At 36.5% G+C, this 22,765-nt stretch overlaps 1 protein-coding gene across 2 annotated transcripts in view; it reads left to right on the forward strand.

The window, feature by feature from the left end:
• LOC123268101 (neither inactivation nor afterpotential protein C-like) overlaps positions 1–22,596 on the forward strand; it is a 599,151-nt gene extending 576,555 nt beyond the window's left edge. For both annotated transcript variants that reach the window (XM_044732982.1, XM_044732983.1), the window contains one exon: positions 22,143–22,596. In XM_044732982.1, coding sequence (XP_044588917.1) covers positions 22,143–22,529 — 387 coding nt within the window. In that variant the 3' untranslated portion in view covers positions 22,530–22,596. The remainder of the gene's footprint in view (positions 1–22,142) is intronic.
• The last annotated feature ends 169 nt before the right edge of the window (positions 22,597–22,765 follow it).

The raw sequence follows: 22,765 nt of genomic DNA on the forward strand, positions 1-22,765 counted from the left end.
TTGAGATTTAACTTGTGTATAAAGTGTAAGTGCGATGAATTTGCTACTATTAATTCTTGCCCAAAAGTGAGGAATGCGTTTGAGGTCAACAGACGTCTTACTTTTGTTATGCGACTAATCGGTGATGGTTTATCGAGTATAAACATTTTTTGTGCCATGATGGATTTGGGACCAGGGTTAAGTAAGAGCGGATACTACAGTATCCTTGATACAATACATATTGCTGTTAAAAGTGTTGCTAAAGTTTTATTTCGTAAAGCAGCACAAAAAGAAAAAAAAGAAAATGAAAAGGAAGGAAATATTGCAGATGAAATAACAGTTTCGGGTGATGGTTCATGGGCAAAACGTGGCTTTACGTCACTACTAGGTATCGTTTCTTTAATCGAAAAGTACTCTAATAAAGTAATAGACGTTATTGTTAAATCTAAAGTTTGCAAAGCTTGTGAAAAGTGGGTGGGTAATAAAAATACAGATGAATATTTAGAATGGTATGAGGATCACCAGACTGAGTGTACGGCGAATCACGAAGGAAGTTCTGGTAAGATGGAGGTTGACGAAGTTATTGAAATGTTTCGACGATCCGTTGAAGAGCTCGGTGTAAAATATAAAAAATATATTGGTGTTGGGGACTCCAAAACTTATAAAAATTTACTAGAAGCAAATATTTACAATAATGATCCTAAAGTTGAAAAAAATGAGTGCGTTTTACATGTGAAACGCGTATGTACAGACTAGTTGAAGAAGCTAAAAAAACTTTAACGCAGCTTTAAAAAGCTAAAAAAAAAATAGAAGCTGCTGAAGAAAAATCTAAAAATACGATGAAAAATTATAAATAAGAAAAAGAAGTTACAGCGAAGAAAGGAGTTGTAAATGGGCTATTCACCCTGTGACGGTAAAACTGCACACGCGTGATAATTATTCGACGCAGCAATGGTGCGTCTCGGTCTTCGGGACCCATTAGCATTAAGTGGGGGAAATTTTGGGTTTCTTGCTCAGTTAAGTAGCTGCGGTGAGTTAGAAGTAGTGCAGTGCTCAGTTCAACAACATCAGCAGCCAAAAAGTCCAAGAAGGAAACCAGCTTTGAACAAAGAGTTTCCTCAGCACAAATTTAACCAGGTATTGAGACTTTCACATTTTTTATGAGCCAAGGGGGTTGTATACCCGGCTCATCAATTTTACTACTTCTCATTATTAAATCAAATTTTTGATAATTCAATTGTTTATAATATTTTGCCTGATAATAATTAAATAATTAATTAATTGTAATTAATTCTTATTCGTTAGCATTGTGAGCATTCTTCTTGGGGATTTTATACCCGAAGAATGTTCTAGACCTCTTGGGTTTGGAAGTCGTGAGTAATTAATTTATTAATTTGGCCAGTTCATAATTATTAACATTTTAAGATTGGTTTAAATAAATTTATTTCATTATTAAAACATTAATTAAATTTCTGAATATCGAGAATTATTCCAATCGGCGGCTCACGACCGGTCAAGCGTCAGTCGCATACCCGAGGTCATATTTGCTACGCACTAACGAATATCGGCGTCCATTTTGATCGCGCAAATTCCTAGCAATTATTTCACGTGATAATTTATTAGTAAGAACAATTGAATTATTATTATTTAATATTATTTGTTACCAGAAAGTATTATTTATTTAATATAATTTATTAAGAATTGGCTACTGAACTTCGACGCAATAAAGATTGGATACTCGTGGATAATTTTTCGTGAATTTATTTTATATTGAGACAAATTGTTTTATTAATTATTTATAAATCGAAAAATTCCACGTGGTCATTTTATATATTGAACTATTGAAAATTAAAAGTATTATTTTGTTGGAATTATTTATAAAAATATTTAACGGCGTGGATTAAGCCCCAGAAAATTAGTCAGAATTTTATAAAGAAATATTCTTTAGATTTTATTCAAAATTGATGAATTAAATTACGAGTTGAATTGAAATAAATTTTTACGTCGAATATTCCTAAAAATTTATTTAATGTTGAGTATTAAACTCGTGGATAATTTGGAATAAATTCAAGCATCGGTTTTTCGTGTAAATTTTTTGAGAATTAAATTATTAGTTGTGAAAATGGTTTACGATTTAATTGCGAGCTAATGACTGAAAATTTTAATAAAAATTAATGTTGTTATTTTTGGAGTTTAATTTTATAAGTCAAAAATAAAAGTTAAGTAGAGCCAGTGTGTGTGTGTGAGCGGGTTATGTGTGTGAAGATCGTGCGGGATATGTGTGTGTGAGTGTGCACATTCTCTACTTGTTGATGTTTTGCCAAGTAGAGTAGTTCAGACAGTCTAAGAGCGTGAGGGTCCGGTGGACAGTGCGACTTAGTTAGAAACTGCGGTATAGACGCTCCATAAGAGGGTACCGTCAGGATTAAGAATTTTGATAGAGCGTGAGAGTCCGGTGGACAGCGTGACTTAGTTAGAAACTGCGGTATAGACGCTCCATAAGAGGGTACCGTCAGGATTAAGAATTTTGATAGAGCGTGAGGGTCCGGTGGACAGCGCGACTTAGTTAGAAACTGCAGTATAGACGCTCCATATGAGGGTACTGTAGGATTAAGAATTTTTGTTAGTTTTAAGAGGTCCTGGTCAGCCGTTAGTTGGGCTGTTAATTTTAAGAAGTTCTGGTCAGCCGTTAGTTAGGCTGTTAGTTTTAAAAGGTCCTGGTCAGCCGTTAGTTAGGATGTTAGTTTTAAGAGGTCCTGGTCAGCCGTTAGTTAGGCTGTTAGTTTTAAGAAGTTCTGGTCAGCCGTTAGTTAGGCTGTTAGTCTTAAGAGGTCCTGGTCAGCCGTTAGTTAGGCTGTAGTCTTAAGTTGTTAATTGTAGTGTGAGTGCGTGAGTGATCACCATTTGTTATTTTATATAGTTAATAAATATCGATATATTGTTAAATAAAAATTTATTTCTTTCAGATCACCTTCCTCCACTCTCTCTCCCTGTAGATTATAAGCTCAGCTCTGGTTTCCGGTTCAAGGAACCGAGATACAAAATCCTGGTGGCGCCCTTGTTAATTTAGAATCATTTTTGCTAGATATTGTTATATTTTATTAAATTAATTAAGGGGCCAATGAACAGGCAAAAAAATCTCCCGTTACAGAGTAACTCCGAAGAAAGGGACGACACCAAAAAAAAAATAGAACACAAAAGAAGGAAACCATTGATACCGAGAGCACCAAAGCTACCAAAAGTCTGACACTAACTAATAAATTAATGATCAAACTTAGTACTTATTATGTCTTAGCTATTATGAGAAATGACGACTCTGTTGAAAATATGAGAAAAGCTATATGGGCAACTTATTATCATTTTATATCAACTAATGAAGAGCCCCAGCATTCTTATTGCCCAGAGGGTCCCGATTCCTGGTGCAAATATCAAAAATTTAAATCTGAAGGTCATCAAGATACGTTTCTTCATCTACCTTCTTTCGATGAAGACACTGCAAATCTTTTGGAACCAATTTACGAAGATCTGTCATCAGATGATCTTTTGGAAAGATGTTTAGTAGGAAACACACAGAATAATAACGAGGCTTTTAATCATTGTGTTTGGAGTTTTGCACCAAAACATATTTTTGTAGGCCAAAAAACATTAGAAATTACTTCATTCACTGCAGCATGTATATTTAACGAAGGATTTTTCCCAGTACTAAAAATATTGGAAGTCATGGACGTTACGCTCGGCCCGTTCGCTGCCGCGTTTGCAAAATCTTACAATAAATCTCGGATTGCAAAAGCGGAAAATGCTACAGCAATGTCATCGAAAGAAGCCCGAAAGAGTCGAAGAGCGGACAAAGTTGCGGAGAATGATGCCTATGAAGAGGATGAAGGCATATTATACGCTCCAGGCATAGACGATTGACGTAAGTATAAGTTTACTTATAAAAATTTGTTTTTGACATTTAAACGCGTTTTTCTCAAAACATTGTTTTTCTGGTCGGCCCGGGTCCTAACTTTTTTTCTACTGAACCGATTGCTTTCAAATTTTAACAGGCTGTTCTAAACACTTATAGTTCTCGTCGGTACTAACGAGAATTTTTTTCACCCCTAACTTTTTATTTTACAACCCTTTCTTTGCTAAAATAGAAGGACTTTTTTTTTCAAAGTCCGCCATTTTCTTATTTACCCTTGAAATTCAACTTCAGTAGTTCCGATCAGAATGATATGTCTATAGATTAAAAATAATCAAGAATATTTGATTTCAGATAACATCAAGAGCCAAAATCACCCGGGCCACCCACGTGCATTTTTTTGGAGGTTCCAACTTCGAGTGACAATAATAATAGTAATAAACTATTAAATTTTTTCAAATAAATTTTTTTTTTATTTTCAATATGTAAATAAAAACACTAAATATTCAAGATAATTTATTTTTATTTTCCTATAAACAACCACCCTCCAAAGAAGTCATGAAAATAGGCATTAGTTACCAGACTACTACCTTAAAACATTGTCTCCTATAATTAAAATCAAGTCCAGTGTTGAAACGCCGCTTTGTTTAGCAATTATCGATATTAATAAGTCACACTATATTTAAGCATGAATAAATTAAACATTATAATTCTTAAAAAATTGATTGGTACGAATTTCAGAAAATTTTGACTTGAGAATTCGTGATTTTTGAATAGTTTTCAAATGTAACTCCAGAACTATACATAATAAAACACAACCTTCGAATTTTTAGTATAGGTAATAGCATTGATAAAGTCTTATTATTTATGTTTAAAATCTTACTTGATTAGTTATTATTCACACGCTTGATGTTTTTTGTAGTTATTATAATAATTATTAATCGAATTTTTAAAATAAATCTGTTTCGATAATATTCAAAATAAATGTTATGTGTATAAATTAAAGAACTATCACAATAACATTGAAAAATTGTCACCCGTCAATCGCTGTTTATAAAACACAATTGCTTTTTATTGCGAATAAGAAATAAAAACAATTGCAACAATCTTCATAGAATAATAAATAACTGTTATGTGAATGGAAAGTTCGATTTTTGACTTGATTATTTGGGTCCTAAAATGTTATTGTTAGGATAAACATTTCGTATAACAGATAAATTAGATAAATAATTGCTTACGTAACCAATTGCGTTAATTAGAGCATGAATAAATCAAATATTATAAATTTAAAAAATTTTTCGGTATATATTTCAGAAAATTTTGACTTAAGACAAAGATTTTTCGAATAAAATTAGCTCAAGATATATTCTGCTATAAATAAAATCATGTGTTGAAATTCCGCTTAGTTTAAGAATGATCGAGATTAATTAGTCACATTATATTTAAGCATGAATAAATCAAATATTACAATTTTTGAAATATTAGTTGGTAAATGTTTAAAAAATTTTAACGTGAGACAAAAATTTTTTGAACTAAATGAGTTTAAAATATTGTCTTTCATAAATAAAATTGTCCAGTGTTAAAACTCCACTTGGTTTAAGAATTATCGAGATTAACTTATTACACTATAATTAAGCATGATGTAAAATGTTGAAAGAGCGAAAAAGCGGTGATTTGGTTTGGGTCTGGATATCTCAATTAAAACGCGTAAATTATTATCAAAATTAACACTAAGAATTCATTTACAATAAATACACTTAATATTAAATATATTCAATAGCGGATTGTTTCAATAAAAGTGGATTTAAAAAATACAGCGTGGTTAGCGAAAGCGAAGCCGGTTGACACGTGGTTGAAAACTCTGCCGGCACTGAAAAAGGCGGTGAAAATAATGCACAAATAATACAATTTACCTGTAAAAAACTAAAGCGAATTATTAGCGGTTAATTTAAGTAATTTAGATTATAAAAATAGCGAAATGCGGTTAACTAACAATAAGCGAAAGCAAAGCGGAATTAATGGCGACTTGTTGCAACTAAAAGCGTGGAAGCGAAAGATAATAATAATAGTTCGTCTTTTTCCTCGTTGACTTGGGGAAGAAGGCTATTGCGCATGTCTAGCGAGAGCGATCAGCCAATAAAGCGGTCGATCCATGGCGTGATCGAGAGGCTGATTTTCCATTGGCGGTTCGATTTTGCGGGAACTAGCGGTGGACAGGTGCGTCTCTTGAATTTGGGAGTCCCCCAGGAGCGAGTTAATCGCTACTGGGCATTGTTCAACGAACACATGAATAAATCAAATATTATAAATTTTAAAATTCGTTGGTATACGGAAAGAACAAGATGACACTGGATATCATCCCAGATTATACTCAGTGATATCGAAATTTTATCGCTTAAAGGTTAAGGAATAGGCGTTCTCGCAACACAACGTTATTCTATTTATGAAAACTATATTTTCATTTTCTAAATATTTTAATTATTTTTGACTTATGAAACTTTACAACTTTATAAGTTTTGAATGGAAAAGTAACAATTATTTTAGTATGTAATTTTAATGTCTGGCATTTTTATTATTATTATTATTAAAATGAAATCTACCTCCATTTCGGCTGCCGAATAGCACTTTTTAACTTCTCGTTGAGAAAATTGAGAATTTTCAAAAATCGAGGTTATTGGTTCTACCCCTTTTTTTTAAAATCGAGTTTTCATTAGATCTCGACGTTTTGAGGTCCTAGGAAGATTCCCTGACTATTCCCACGAGGGTGTCACTATGTCTGTATGTATGTATGTATGTATGTGTGTGTGTGTGTGAGTATGTGTGTTTTTTTTTTTAACTTAGGGGGGGGGGAATCCCATTTACGGATTCCAGGCATAGCTGTTCGGCCTGGATATGTGGTGTCTCGACGCAGCGTCATACTACAACTCGATGCTAACGTCCCTACCCACTAAACCCTAAACCCCTTTTCTTCTTTCCTCTGATCCCTCATGGAAACCGCCGTCAGGCATTACTTCGTGAGGGGAGGATCTAGCTACTGCTATTCCTTCTGGTAGCTAAGGTGTTATTTTTCCTTCCTTCTAGTTCCTGTCATTTGCCCTTTTTCTTTCAATGGAACGCAGCTCTGTCAGCACTTCGGTGGTAAACGTGCTTGTGGCGTTCCAGGCAGCTCCGGATGGCAGCATTTCTTCTACTATTGACTCTGGTGTGATCAAAACCGAGCCCTGTGGCACTCCTCCGGTTATTTCGTACGCCCTTGGACCGTTTTTTGTGTCATATTTGAGGACTCTGTCTGTAAAGTAGTTTGCTACCATTCAGCGCAGGTATCCTGATACTTCTTTATCTTCGAGAGCTCGCATGATGCAGTCCCATATAGCGGAATTGAAGGCATTTTTGATGTCCAAGGCAGCCACTAAACAATACTCCTTTCTGCCACGTTCCCATCTCTTTCCAGCGATTACTTCCTTAGCTGTATCGACCACCAGGTTGATCGTATCCAGCGTTGATCGTCCTTTTCGGAAATCATACTGGCCTTCTGCTAGGAGTGAATCGACGACTGCTTCTAGTCGTTGGTGCATTATACGCTCTAATATCTTACCCGCTGTATCCAGCATGCAGAGTGGTCGGTAGGATGATGGCTCGTCCGGTGGCTTCTTCCCTTTAGGGAGAAGTACAAGTCTTTGCTGTTTCCATCTTCTAGGAAAAATCCCTTCTTTTAGGCACGAATCGTAGGTATCTAAGAGTAGATTTGGCGCTGCTTTAATAGCTGTTTTTAATGCAATATTCGGGTTTCCATCCAATCTCGGCGCCTTATTATTCCCTACTCGGTTGCGTGCCTCCATCAGTTCCTCTTCTGTGACAGGTGGAATGTCTTCTCGATTTACTGGCAATGAAGAATAGCCGAACTTACTTTGTCGAGGAAACAGCGTAGAAACTATTCTTTCCAGGAGCTGTGGACACGTAGGTGATGGCATTGACTGGCACTTCAGGTGGGTCATGACCACCCTATACGGTCTGCCCAATGGGTCCTTTTCTACCTCATCGACAAGTTCCTTCCAACAGCGTCTTTTGCTATCTTTGATGGCCTTGTTCAGTTCTCGACGGGCCTATTTATATTCTGCGACCAGCTCCGCAGAGTTAGGTCATCGGTGGCCACGTTGTGATAATCTTCTCTTTTTTTGACAGGCTGTGCGAAGGGCGTTAATCTGATCATTCTACCAGTGCACCGATGGTCTTTTATTGATGCCACGCTCACGGGGCATGCACGTGTCGCACGCCTGGGCAATTCTCGTCATTAAGTCCTTCGTCTTCTCTACAGCATTTCCTGTGATGATGGTCGAGTCACTGTCTAAGGCTACTACCAAAGCTTCCGAGTCAAAGTCGTTCACTTTCCATCCAGCTGCATTAGTTTGTCTAGTTGCTCTTTGAGGGTTCCGGCTAGCTGATATTTCCCAAAGTATTGCACTGTGGTCGCTGGCGGTGTAGGTGTTTAAGACTTCCGAAGAATAGTTTCCTTTCAATAAGCTGCTGCTGACGAATGTGAGGTCTATTATCGAACTAGTCTCTCCCTTGGTATATGTTGGTGTCTCACCGATGTTGAGAAGGACCACGTCCAGTGAGGCCATTGCTTCACGTAGTGCCTTGCCTTGCGCATTAGTCTGCTTGCAGCTCCAGTCTACCGCCCAGGAATTGAAGTCCCCTGCTATAGCTACTGGGTAGTATTGCTTTGTGTCTTCGGTCAGTCGATCCAGGAAGTCAGTAAAGTCGGCGATGGAAAGGCTAGGTGGTGCATAGCAACTATAAAAACGGATGTCGTTAATAGATGCTGCTACAAAGCCGATGCTATCATTGCTCACTATGCTCTGGAAGGGAAGTTTGCCACAGGACCAGATGACAGCCTTGGTGGTGCTGTCAGTTTCCCAAGGTTGGTTATTCAGGTGTCTGTATGGCTCTGCTATTATTACTAAATCAAGCTCTAATTCACGCACGGTCTGCACGAGCAGGTCATGCGCGGCCTCACAGTGATTGAGGTTAAGCTGTTATATCCTCATGTTTGCTTGCTTGTCATTCTCTGGAGTGCCTTTTTGTATACCTCTTTGCTCAATCACCTGAAGCTCCTACCTACTTACATCGCAGACATCCGGCATCTTTATATAAACTTCGACAGCAAATACGAAAGAAGTATCCAAATCTTAAGCCAAAGAATACTTGGATTTCATTTTCGACTGTGAAGGTGAGATATGCTGATGATAAGCCGCCAGTTAAGCTGCGACCATCAACGGGACTTGAGCCGCTTGCAGATGTTCTTGAATAACAAGTATCAGCTCCCTCATTGCCAGTACCTGCTTCTTTGATAACTACATTTACTTCATCGCTTCGTAGTTTAAATAATTATTTAAAAGTTTGTCATATTAATGCGCAATCGCTCAGAAATGAGCAACACTTTCAACTCTTTAGAGAATATTTTAGATCTCATCGCTATGATATAATAGCTGTCTCTGAAACATGGCTTAATCATCTGGTATCGGACACTCTAGTTTCATTACCATTGCTTTATTGAATAGTAAAATAGAAAAAACTGTTAAATGGTGTGATTTAAATTGCTTAAAGTTAAATGCTTCAAAAATCAAAGCAATCATCTTTGGCAGTAGACTTAAAGTTAGCAATGATTATTGTATAAATGCAGAGAATATTTTAGTTGATAATTGCGTTATTCCTCATGTTAATACTGTTAAATATCTAGGGGTCATTTTCGATAATAATCTCTCTTGGGAACACCAAGTATTGAAGACTTGTAATCAAGCTATGAAAACGTTAGCTCAACTTAAAATTAACAATGAAATATTTAATGAACAATTGCGAGTAAAATTAGTGACTACACTTATATTCCCAATTTTTTATTATAGTTGTGCTGCGTTTACCAACATTTCGAAAAAGCTGCTGCTTAGGTTGCAAAGAAAAATAAATTCTTGCGTAAGATTTATTTTCAAATTATCCAGATATAAACATGTAACCCCGTATTATAATAAATTAGAGTGGCTAAAATTGAGTAAGAAAAGAGATTATTTCATAGCATGTTTGTTTTTTAAAGAAATAAGGCTAAATTATCGGCAGTAGTTTGGTCCAGGACTTCAATATCTTAATGAATCAATGCGTAGAAGTGACATTAGACAAGATTACTTGCGTTTGCCAAGAGCAAATAGTAATATGTATGAACAATCTTTTATAATCAATGGTATACGTATCTAGAACTCGTTGCCACCTGGGCTGACAACTGTAGATAATCTTCCTGAATTTCAAAATGCATCTTTTTCATTTTTTCTGGCTAATGACAATTAAAATCATTATTATATTTGTTTAATTAATTATAATTTCTGTTTCAAAGTGTCTCAAAGGGTTTATAAATTTACTAGCTAACTACTGTAAATTTATGAGGTAACTTTATTGTATTTAGGTAACTTTAAAACCTTGCTGTTGTTATATTATCAAACTTACAGTACTATTGTAATTGTATTTTTATACTGTATACTTATATATATATATATATATATATATATATATATATATATATATATATATATATATATATATATATATATATATATATATATATATATACATATATATATATATATATATATATATATATATATATATATATATATATATATATATATATATAAAATGTAATGCTTATTGATGGCCTTGAGGGAGCTTCGGCTCTAAGGACAAATAAATATATATCTATCTGTCTACCTATACCGGGCACCTGTATGTGCCGGCGTGATGGGCAGCGTTCTCTGCGATCTCATTTTCTGCGTATAATACACACTTCACTGGGTTTTTACAGTCCGCAACCTTGTGTCCTTCTTGGCCGCATCTGATGCATAGCTTGGATCGATCTGTCTTGCTTCTGCACTGGGATCCGTGGTGCCCGAAATGCCAGCATTTGTAACATTGGGTAGGTTTTCTCGTGGCTCTAATTTAGCAGTTGACCCAGCCAATTTGGATTTTACCGCTTCCTTCTCATATCTTCTGAGCTGCTGCAGCCAGTAGTGTCACGACAGCGGTTTGGGTACCTCTGTAGGCTTTGCGGATCTTGACTGTCTCTGGTGGTATTTCGCAGAGGTCCTTGGTTACCGTATGCAGGACAGCCTGAATATCCCTCCTCCTTTGTTGTGGTGTCATCTAGGTCTCGGATCTCGATGTCTTCTTGTGGCCCTTTGCAGATCACTTTGGCCTCCTCCTTAAGAATGTTTGCGATGGTCTGTTGCAGGCCTTGGCCTTTGTCCACGCTCTTCCGCGAAATCGTAATCAGCAAGTCCCCGCTTCTGGTCTTGTTGATCTGGTCCACCGTTGTGCTAACCTGCTCATCAGGGACGTCCTTCTTTATGCGACGCAGAATCTCGGTGTACTTTGCTTTCTCGGCCGGGCGGATGATCAGTGCGTCGGGTCTGATCCATCTGAGCGGTTTTTTGCGCTTAGGCTCCGGCCTGGGCTTCTTTGAAGGCTTCTTTGGGAGCTGTTCTTTGGCTAGCCTCCGTTTCTCTTTCCTTATGTGGACATCTTTCCAATCAGTCGCGTCTTTTCTTTCGGCGTTCTGCTTCATCACGTTTTTCGGAGGACTTGGTTTCAAGTCCTTTCTCTTCGTCAATCGCCCATCTACTCCGTCTGGGGAGTTTCGGTCCTTCCTCTTGTTAGACTTGTTGGAAGTATGACCTTCGTCTTTAGCATCTGATTCCCGTCATCATCGCCTCCGGTGCCCATTAATTCTTCGATCTCCACAGTAAGTTGACTGCTCTTCTCCGGCGTAAGACGAGGAGTGAGTCGTCGAGGTGACTGCTATTCTTCGTCCAGTTTTTTAAACCTTCGAAGGGCGTTAACTACCCCGGTTGCCTTGGCCTTTACCTCTTTATGGATATTGACCTTTGATTGGACAAACTTATGCAGTTCGCTGGTCAGCTTTTCGAGGCGTTCCAGCGCTTGCGTCCGCTTCATCTCAGCGCTTACGTTAATCGCTGCTTCTTGGGCGTGAGGCCCACTAATACTCCTGTCCTTTTCTTGATTTTTCGTTTCTTCCATGGTTTTGAGTGATACTCCAAAGCAAAAGGTCGTCTCCGAACGCGATGCCTCCGGAAGTGGAGGGGTGATCACTCTTACAGCTACCTCCATTGCTATAAGAGCTTTCGGTCATTGAAGCGGGAAATCTCAACCGCTTCGACCCTGCACCTGCTTCCTTCATCGGCTTCCTCTTGCTCCCGTGGGTGCGGCACGTAGATGCCGGGAGTTACCACCTACACCACGCTATAAGGATCATTTCGCACATCTCTTTCGCGCAGCGTCACCGTATCACCTGCGTACGTGACCCTAGGTCAGATGGTGTGACCAACCCTTCCTGCCGAAAGGGGAGTTTTCGTTTTTTACCGCGAGAGCTATTTTATTTCGCTCTTACCTTCTGCTTCGAAGAACAGCGAGCTTTCTCCGATCCAAAAGGATACACGGACGGTGGCTGTTACTCTTCAGCTCTGATGCCTGATTTGGTCCGCGAGGGCTATTTTATTTCGCCCCAATCCACCGATCTTACCACCGGTTGGGACCCCCCTATCCGCCACCTGGGGACGCGCCCGGTGGGAGTTTGGCTTCTTCCGACGGGTGTGTGTGTAAACCTCTCATAACTTTTGAATGGTTGAACCGATTTCCTCGCGGTTGGTGCTATTCGAAAGAGCTCCGCCAAACTTAGATTAACTGAAAATTTGAACCGATTCGAATCGATAGATTTTGAGAAATTTGGAGAAATCTAAAAAAAAATAGGAAAAAAAATTTTTTCAGAAGTGATTTTTTCGGCATAACTTTAAAATGGCTCTACCGATCGATTTCAAAAACTGATTAGATCTTAACCTTGAAAAACGACGTCGATCGCTGCCAATCCAGTCAAAATTGGTTGATTCGTTCGAGAGATATCGTGAACGAAAGAAAACCGAAAAAAGTGTTTTTTCGGAGTTACTCCGAAATTTCTAGTTTGACCAATTAAAACTTAGAAATTCATTATGAGGCTTAGAAAACTGCGTAGAATGCCGCCAACGGCGTAAAAATCGGTTTATTTATTTAAAGGTTATTGCGGTTTGAAAATTCAAAAATAGTGTTCTATGAAACTTCTATCAGACTTTTGAGCTTAAGAGCTCAAAAGTAAAGAAAAGGTATCGTTTTGAGCTCGAAGAGCTTAAAAAAAACGGCCATGTATTAACGGAATCAGCGAGAAGTTGCAGGGATGGCCTTTAGGGTCAACCGTTTTCATAATTTTTTTATTATTATTTTTTCCGTAAGTTAGTCACTTTGAAATTTTATTTATGGAAGTAAGAAAAGTTATTAAAATCAATTTTTATTATAGCAGTTAATGGTAAATTTTTCTAAATTCCATTTCTTCTGACTCATGCTGAATAATGTTTTCAATATGAATTTAAAATTAAAAGACCATTCAGCAGCCAAAATAAAAGTAGATGTCATAGTGAAACCAATAACTCCTAAAATAATTTCTGAACCGAAGGCAAGAATAAAATTCCATTAAATGGACAAAGAGAGTAAGTAAGCCTTAGCCTCTGATGGTGAGGTCTGCAAATTAAAGCCTATTTGATAAGCTTTCAGATGCAATTTACAAAAGTATTACAAGCTATCGCATTTATTAGTTTTACTTCGCAAACAAACAGTAAGAGTGCGAATTTTCGATGGTTTTGAAGAATTTCAATTTCTGTCATTCCTAATTCTATGGATCCCTCAACGTTTGAAGTAATATAATTTCTGATTCAAAATTCTCATGAAAAATTAAGTTTAACGGCGAACGTTACTTGCCGAAGTTGTTATTGTGGCTTCGATGTGTGTTTTCTTTTCATACTTCGTGTGAAGTAGAGTTGCGTGCATTATCAGATGTATCTAAATCCCCAAAGCTTTAAATTGAACAGACTAGTGACATTTTTTTAGGTTTTATACCCTGAACAAGCTTGAGCCTAAACTACTTACGGACATTGATCAAAGCTTCTTCAAAAGTACCAAGTCATGTCGTTTATAGTTTTCTTATTATCTTATGTAAAATAATTGAATCCCCAAATAGATCGTGACGTTGAAAAATCAAGTAGTTTCCTATTGCAGATTGCTTCAAGTTTTAATGTTGTTCAATTATGATCGATAGAAAATTAGTATCAACTATCCTTGGTGCATCAAATAAATAAGTGAATCAGGGTGGCGAATTTTCTAATTAAAAAATTTTGCATTAAAAATCAAAACGAAAATTTTTAATCCCAAAGTCATAATTAAAAATTTTATTTTCAATTTTTAATCCCAAAATCGGAATTAGAAATTAAAAATTAAATTTTTAATCCTAAAATCAGAATTGAAAATTGAAAATTTCATTTTTAATCCCTAAATCGTAATTAGACCGATCCGTTCCACTCGAGTAGACCAAAGATTTCATAATAACTTTACCATCTCTCTATACCTCTACGTGTAAAAAATGCAATTTCGAAAATTAATTACTCAAAAACATTGCGGTCAATTGATCTGAAATTTCGGTAGTGAATTATTAATATATTCATCTTTCGATAAAAAAAATTTCATAACTTTCTGTTGAAATGCCTATCACGCAACAACTACCTTAAAATAACGCTAGCTTTAAAATAGCCGAATTAAAAAAAAATAATTATTAAAATTCTTTCAAATTAAAATGTAAACAGTAGAAAAAAAAAATATTTAGGAAAATAAAATTAAAAAATTGAAGAATAATATATTTAGCCGATTGAAAACCTCGCCACGTGAATTTAGCCGATTCTAAACTTGGAAATTAATAAAATTAGGCGTTTGGAAGCCTCAGGATTCTAAAAATTAGCTGTTTCTAAACCTTGCAATCATAAAAATTATCATTTATAAACCACATAACTTATTGAATAAGCCTATTATGTTATTAAATGCTCAGGGGGGTTGTCCCCGAAGTCCGACTCTCCGAGGGCCCAGCCTGAGCTCCATCCATTACTGCTGGACCACTCCGCACTACAAGGCCGTTAGCGGCCACAGCAGGCCAAAGTCATTTCCCTAAGTAGACGGAGGGAACCTAATATTACAGCCTTCTGCATCCTGACAGCCAAGAACTCAGATTATGACGTGCAAGCTGGAACTTTGGCAAGTGAAGATACAAAAGACTGTTTCATCCCTCCAAGGACGCCAACGATTAGGACGACTAGTTTGACACGGTAACCTGGGTAAAGTTTGCCAATTTCAAATAGGAGATCCTGATATATTTTTCTTTTGTGCTCTTCTTTGGCTGAGATGTTGTGTTCAGCCGGGGCCGAGAACTCAATGACATAAATGTCACGAGTGGCCTTGTCGAAGAGCACAATATCAGGTTTGTTGTGATCGATCCGCCGGGTTGTTGCAAATGGCATGTTCCAGTAAATTTTGCAGCTGTCATTCTCAACAACCTGGGGAATATCTCCTGGTAGATAAGGCAGCACTGGTGTCATATCAATACCGTAGTAATGACGAAGATAGTAGTACAGTACTCTCAGGGCAGCGTTGTGACGCTGGATATATGTACCTCTCGCCAACACAGGACATGCCGACAAAAGGTGCATGAGCGTCTCCGGGTGTTGTTTACACATCCTAGATGACGTGTCCAGAAGCTGCACCTGGAGCACCTTGCTACGGTATTCTAGAGTGTTAATGACACCATCTTGGCAGGCAAATATGAACCCTTCAGTCTCGGACATCAGGCCAGCTGACTTTAAGAAGGAAAAGGTCAGCTGGGTGGACAAGCCATGATCACGCACGTGTTTGAAGTACACGCTGTGCATGGACTTGTCCATCAGTTCGCCTAGGAGTTGTTTTTCCTCGGCGTTCCTGATGACGCTCTTAAATTCTTCCTTTCGGAGTTCCATAAGAACGTTTATCTCTCCAAGACCAAGGGTTCTTGCTGCATATATAGCTGCCTTATACAAGAACGACCCCTTATGCGCATTTTCATGTTTATGTACGATTTGCATAAGGAAGTCATCCTCGTCTGCAGTGAAATTGACAACCTCGAATGTTAAGCCCAGGACCAAACGATCATGCAGCCGCTCCAAACTCTGCAGACCTCTCCCACCGATGGACCGGGAGAGGTATAATCTGGCGACTGATGAATTGGGGTGCATGCTCCGATTCATATTGATAACCTTACGGGTTTTGATGTCGAGATCTCGTAAATCCTTTCGGGCCCATTTCAGGACACCAAAAGAGTATAGTAAGACTGGGACAGCGAGCATGTTAGTGGCGGAGACTTTATTTTTGCCGGAAAGTTCGGAGGACCAAATTTTCCGGAGTCTCCTAACATACTCACTACGGAGCGTTGCTCGGACTTCAGAGATCGCATGCATGCGGTGCTCTTCCATTCCTAGGTATCTATACAACTCTCCGGCGCCTAATTGTCTTAAGATGCTCCCATCTACTAACTCGACATCATCACCCGTATCAGAGCACTTACCCCTCGCCAGATGTATGACCGCACACTTGTCCAACCCAAAAGACATTCCGACATCTCGTGTGTACTCTGCTACGATGTTCAGGGCTGCCTGTAGATGATCTTCATTAGAACTATATAGCTTCAGATCATCTATGTAAAGCAGATGGGTGATCGAGTATTTTCGATCACCCGGAGGCCCCACAGAGCCATGCGGTGCTTTTAGCATCACGTCACCATGCATGGAAAACGGAAAATGTAAGAAAAATTTCCCAAAGCCCCATACGAATGACGCTATCACGGATATTGATGATTATCCTATATATCGCCGCAGAAATACTGAGAATGGTGGCCACACATTTACAATGCGACTGCCGAATTATCCAAATCAAGCAGAATTTGATAATCAGTGGGTGGTACATATTCACCATTACTTTCAAAAACTTATAAAGCTCATATCAACGTTGAGCTTTGCAGTTCTGTAAAATCAATTAAATACATCTGTAAATATGTAAACAAAGGCAGTGATTTGGCTATATAAGTACAAAATATAAATAAAAATGACGAAATAGCACGATACCAAATGGTTAGATACATTAGCAGCAACGAAGCTATTTGGCATATTCTCAGCTTTCCCATACACGAAAGAGATCCTTCTGTCCAGCATCTAGCAATACATCTCGAAAACGGTCAACGTGTATACTTCACTGAAGAAGATCTTCTCCAACGAGTGTTCGAGGCCCCAAAAATGACACTAACTGAATTTTTTACATTCTGTCAAAGATTTGATATTTTTAGCCGATTTGCAAAGACATTGCTATATAGTTCCGCGTTATTTCACATGGAACAAATCCAGTAAAAATGGGAACCACGCAAACAAGAAAAACGACATCCTTCCATTCCAGGCATATTCAAAGCTTAGAAATTGGGGCGACTTAACGTCTTTTGAATTCCTGCGAACAGTTAATGGTCGAGTATTCAATACATACCAAGATGCATGTCGTGAACTGCAATTGCTAGAAGACGATAACCATTGGGACAGCGCTTGCTGATGCTGCGTTGACATCAATGCCCAATAACATTCGTCAGCTGTTTGCAATTATTTTGACGACGTGTTATCCATCGCAAGCACAAACTTTGTGGGAAAAATATAAAAATTGCATGACAGAAGACATATTGCACCGAATTAGCCAAACAAATCAATGCCAAAACATAGATTATACGCCAGAGATGTATAATGAAGCATTGGTGTTGATCGAGGATTTATGTGTTCTAATTTCAAATTTACCACCTAATCATTATGGTATGCCATCACCTAATCGCCCAGCTACTGACTTAGTCAATACTGATTAACAACGAGAACAACAATATGACCATGGAAATTTAGCTACGATTATCACGAACAGTGAGCCATTACTATCAGCAGAACAAAAAATTATTTATAATCGGATTATGCTGGCTGTTGCTGCTGAACAAGGCGGTATTTTTTTCTTGGACGCACCAGGTGGAACCGGTAAGACATTTTTAATATCGTTGATTCTTGCCAAAATACAGTCGCAACAGAAAATCGCATTGGCAGTTGCATCGTCAGACATTGCGGCTACTCTACCGGATGGTGGGCGAACGGCACATTCAACATTCAAGCTGCCATTGGATATTCATCATAAACCAGATGCAATGTGTGACATCAAAAAGAATAGTGAAATAGCTGCAGTGTTGCGGAAGAGTTTTATAATAATTTAGAATGAGTGCACAATGGCGCACAAATATTCACTTGAAGCATTGCATAGAACTATGCAAGATTTAAACAGCAATAATAAACTTTTCGGTGGTACTATCTTACTTTTGTCTGGTGATTTCCGTCAGACCTTACCGGTTATACCTCGCTCAACTTTTGCGGATGAGATTAATGCATGTTTAAAACAATCATTCTTATGGCGAAGTGTTGAAACACATCGATTGACCATAAACATGCGGGGAAAGTTGCAAAATGATCCATCAGCACAAATATTTTCCGAGCAATTACTAGATATTGGGAACGGTAAAATAGAACTGCAACTAAATACGCAATACATCAAATTGCCAGACAATTTTTGTACTGTTCTTCAAGATAAAAATGAATTGATACAGAGTATTTTTCCGGATATACAGAATAATTACTTGAATTATAACTGGCTCAGTCATCGGGCGATTTTGGTAGCCAAAAATGTTGATGTTGACGAAATTAAGTTCCAGATATAACAGTTGTTACCAGGCGATCTGATGTCTTTTATATCAATCAATACTGTTGTTGATGAAAATGACAGTGTAAATTTTCCAACTGAATTTTTGAATTCACTAAATATACCTGGAATGCCACCCCACAATCTTCAATTAAAGATTGGTTCCCCGATTATTCTCCTACGTAATTTGGATCCACCTCAATTATGCAACGGTACACGTTTGATCATCGAAAAGATCACCAGAAACATTCTTGAAGCAACCATTTTAACTGGGAAGTTTAAAGGAAAAGTGGTCCTGTTGCCACGTATTCCAATGATACCATCAGATTCTACCATACCTTTCAGACGGCTAAAGTTTCCAATTCGTTTAGCTTTTGCCATGTCAATAAATAAGTCTCAAGGCCAAACAATGTCCATTTGTGGTTTAGAATTGGAAAATCCGTGTTTTTCTCGTGAGCAACTATATGTTGCATGTTCACGTGTTGGGAAACCGTTGAATCTATTGGTGTTAGCTAGAGACAGGTTAACCAAAAATATTATGCACCGATTAGTGCTAAATTAAATTAAAATTGAAAGTATTTATAATTTGAAATAATAAATATTACTGTTAAAGATTTAAGATTACCTGCCTTACCTACCTCATTCATAACTTTAAATGTCATATGTTATTTACTAACAACTTTGTAATCTGCTCATTCGTTACAAAATTAAATGGAAAAAATCAATTCTTTTGTATTGATTTCTGCTTAATATAAACTGTAAGACAATCAATCAATCGTGTTCAACGTCCTTCCCCTTCAAATCCCAATCCCGTGAATTTGTGTACCAACTTCAACATTTCCCTCTTGGTTCGTAAATAATTCCATTGTACTATATAAAGGGTTATAGTCGTAGAAAATCTGTCATGGAGGTCACCATATTTTTCTACAAATACCATCTATGTAAAAAGCATGGTGGTCCCCGTGACTGATGTTCTACTACCGTTCCTCTTAAATTGTATACTACAATGTAATATAACAATAACTTTAGCCACAGCAACGCGTGGCCGGGTCTGCTGAACCCGTCAAAAGTTACTACAATGTTTTGAAATTTTTTGTGCTACCTCAATTTTTCTTAGGAGTATATTGCTTTAACTAACAATGTTTCTTTTTTGGGTGATTTGGTCATCTTTCTGGGTTTTTTTGTAGGCTTATCGATAAGAAAATGTTATTTTTGGCGACCACCCCTTTTTTCTCAAGCAATAATTTCTCATAACATAATTTATCTCGTAAAATTTCTCAAGTAGCAAATTTCTCAAGTAAAAAATTTCTCAAGAAGAAAATTCCTCAAGCAGAAAATTTCTCATTGTCAAAATTTCTCAAGGACAAAATTTATTATGTCGTAATCTATCTTATGTTTAATTTAATCCTATAATGATTATGCTGTAAGCTTTAAATTAAATGACTTAGGAGTCTTCCTTAAGAACCCTATTTTGCCCCCCCCCTCTCCTATAATATTATAGTATATATAATAGGGTGCTTTTTTTTTTCAACTATTTTTTTTTCAGTTTTATCGTGAAATTTTGTTGCAAGTACCTAAAAAAAAACCTTGAAAGTTTGGGCACTCAATATTAATATTAAGACCTCTACCCAGGCGTTTAAAGATTTCCCCTTACAAAAACACAGAAATTTTGAATTTTTTATGTTCAAATTTCTATAGCTCAGTAGCATTTTACAGCATTGCTTCGACCGTGGACAAATTTTTTTAGGAATTAAATGTTCTACAAAAGTGTCGTTTGCGGCCAAGCCGTAACTCAAACCGGCGAAGTAGTACAGGACTCTAAACTAGATTTTTCCATTAAATTCGCGTTTTTTCACATTTATCTCGTGAATGACAAAGGCTACAGAAAAAATGTAAATGACAAACTTGAAGAACATTCAATTTTCTACAAAAAAGGTCTTAAGCACCAATTCGCTAAACTCAAAACTTTTAGAGATATTTGATGATATTTTGAAAAGATATTTTTTATCATTTGACGCAATTTTAGATAAACATTCGAAATTACTCAAAATTCATCATCAAATCATCATTAAATATCTCTGAAAATTTCGATTTTAGCGACTTGGAGCTTAGGACTTTTTTTGTAGGAAATTGAGTGCTTTTCAAGTTTGTCGTTTACATTTTTCCTGTAGCTCTTGTCGTTCACGAGATAAATTCGAAAAAAACGCGAATTTAATGGAAAAATCAAGTTTAGAGGCCTGTACTACTTCGCCGGTTCGAGTTACAGCTTGGCCGCAATAGACACTTTTGTAGAGCATTCAATTTTGAGAAAAACCCGTCCACGGTCGAAGCAATGCTGTGAAATGTTACTGAGCTGTAGAAATTTAAACATAAGAAAATCAAAATTTCTGTGTTTTTTTAAGGGGGAATCTTCAAACGCCTGGGTCGAGGTCTTAATATTAATATTAAGAGCCTTAACTTTCAGGGTATTTTTTTTTTTGGGCACTTGCAACAAAATTTCACGATGGGACTGAAAAAAAAATAGTTGAAAAAAAAAAGCAACCTAATATTTAATAAAAATTTATTGATAATTATAAATTTGTTTTTGTTTTCGGCAACAGAGTAATTAAAAAAAAAAAAAAAAAAAAAAAAAAAAGTTTATTTCTGATGTCCGTGACTAAAATTTGTGAAAATTACAACAAATTAATAGAAAATAGCAAATTTTAAATTTCAAGCTACTAACCACTACTATTATGACCATCACCTCCCCTTTTTTGCTCACAGAAAGCTGGGGAAAAAGGGGGGTGAAGTGAGTCGGACCGAGTACTCCGCTGTCCATTTTACATCAACAAATGTAAGAATAATTTGATTTCTGTAAGAAATAAAAAATTTTTGTTGCTTCTTTATCCTTAATCAGAAATTAAAAATACTTTGATAATACAAATATTTTAGATCGAAAAATTAATTTTTAATTTAGTTTTTGAGATTAAAAAAATTTTTTTATTCCGTACTTGGGTTAAAATTCTTTTTTAATTTTTAATTAAGTATTTAGGATTCAAACTTTTGTTTTTAATTTTAATTCCGATTTCTGGGATTAGAAATTTATTATTAATTTTTTAATTCAGTATTGGGAATTAGAAATTTAAAAACTATTTTTAATTAAAATTTTCGGAATTACGAAATAAAAAAAAAATTAATTTGAATGTTAATTCAATTATTTTTTTAATGCATTATTTGCAACCCTGAAGTGAATATAGATTCGCCTTGATACATGCATGAGCAATCTGACATCTATTTAGTGTTTAGCTTGTGCCCTATTTTCCGATTTTGAATAAAAATGTCAGAAAATATTTTAATCCAAAATCGACGAACGATTTAGAGTATGCATATAACAGCGATACTCAGTCAATGCATACGATTATAAGAGTCAGTAATCAGATCGAAATTTTTTTAAGAGATCAAGCACTCGTTATAACACGTGAACTCCTAAGATTCCAGACCTTTTTAATTAATTTAGATTTTGAACTTAAAAACTTACATTTGAACTACTCATTCTAATCATAATATATTTCGTTTACAGGCACTTCTACGAAAAACTCCCTATCAGCGACCATCGATGAAACGGAATCAAATTTACGAAAGTGATGTTCAATCGTTTTCACGACCAAGAAATCAATCGAATAAATCTCATATAACCACAAATAAAACGGCAATCATTAAGACAAATGAACTGGAAAATATCAATAGTTGCCCAACCGAAAATTTCAACGTACTTACCGAAGATAACTTGACCAACAAAACATTTTTAATCGATAACTTTAATACGAATAATTACGAAAAATGTGATCTCACAATCGAGAAAAATATTAATGACCGTCAGCAATATAAGTCTATCGATACTGATGATGTATCATCATTCAAACTTGCTCCAGGTGTGATTGTTGAAGGTTATTGTGCTGATTTTTAAGTTTTTCACGTGATCCAAGCTATATATTATTTAGAAATGTAGGTGTCGCATCAATAAAGAAAAAATAATTTAATTACTGTTGTTAAATAATTGATGACTCATTTGAACGATATCATTATAAAATAAGGATTTCCGTATAATAACTCTGTAATAAATCTTTCACAATATTTATATTAATATCAAAATTATAATCTAGGTGCTGAATATTTATTATGAGCTAACTAATGTTAACATTC

The sequence above is a fragment of the Cotesia glomerata genome, linkage group LG6 (assembly GCF_020080835.1).
Source record: "Cotesia glomerata isolate CgM1 linkage group LG6, MPM_Cglom_v2.3, whole genome shotgun sequence".
Taxonomy (NCBI): Eukaryota; Metazoa; Arthropoda; class Insecta; order Hymenoptera; family Braconidae; genus Cotesia; species Cotesia glomerata.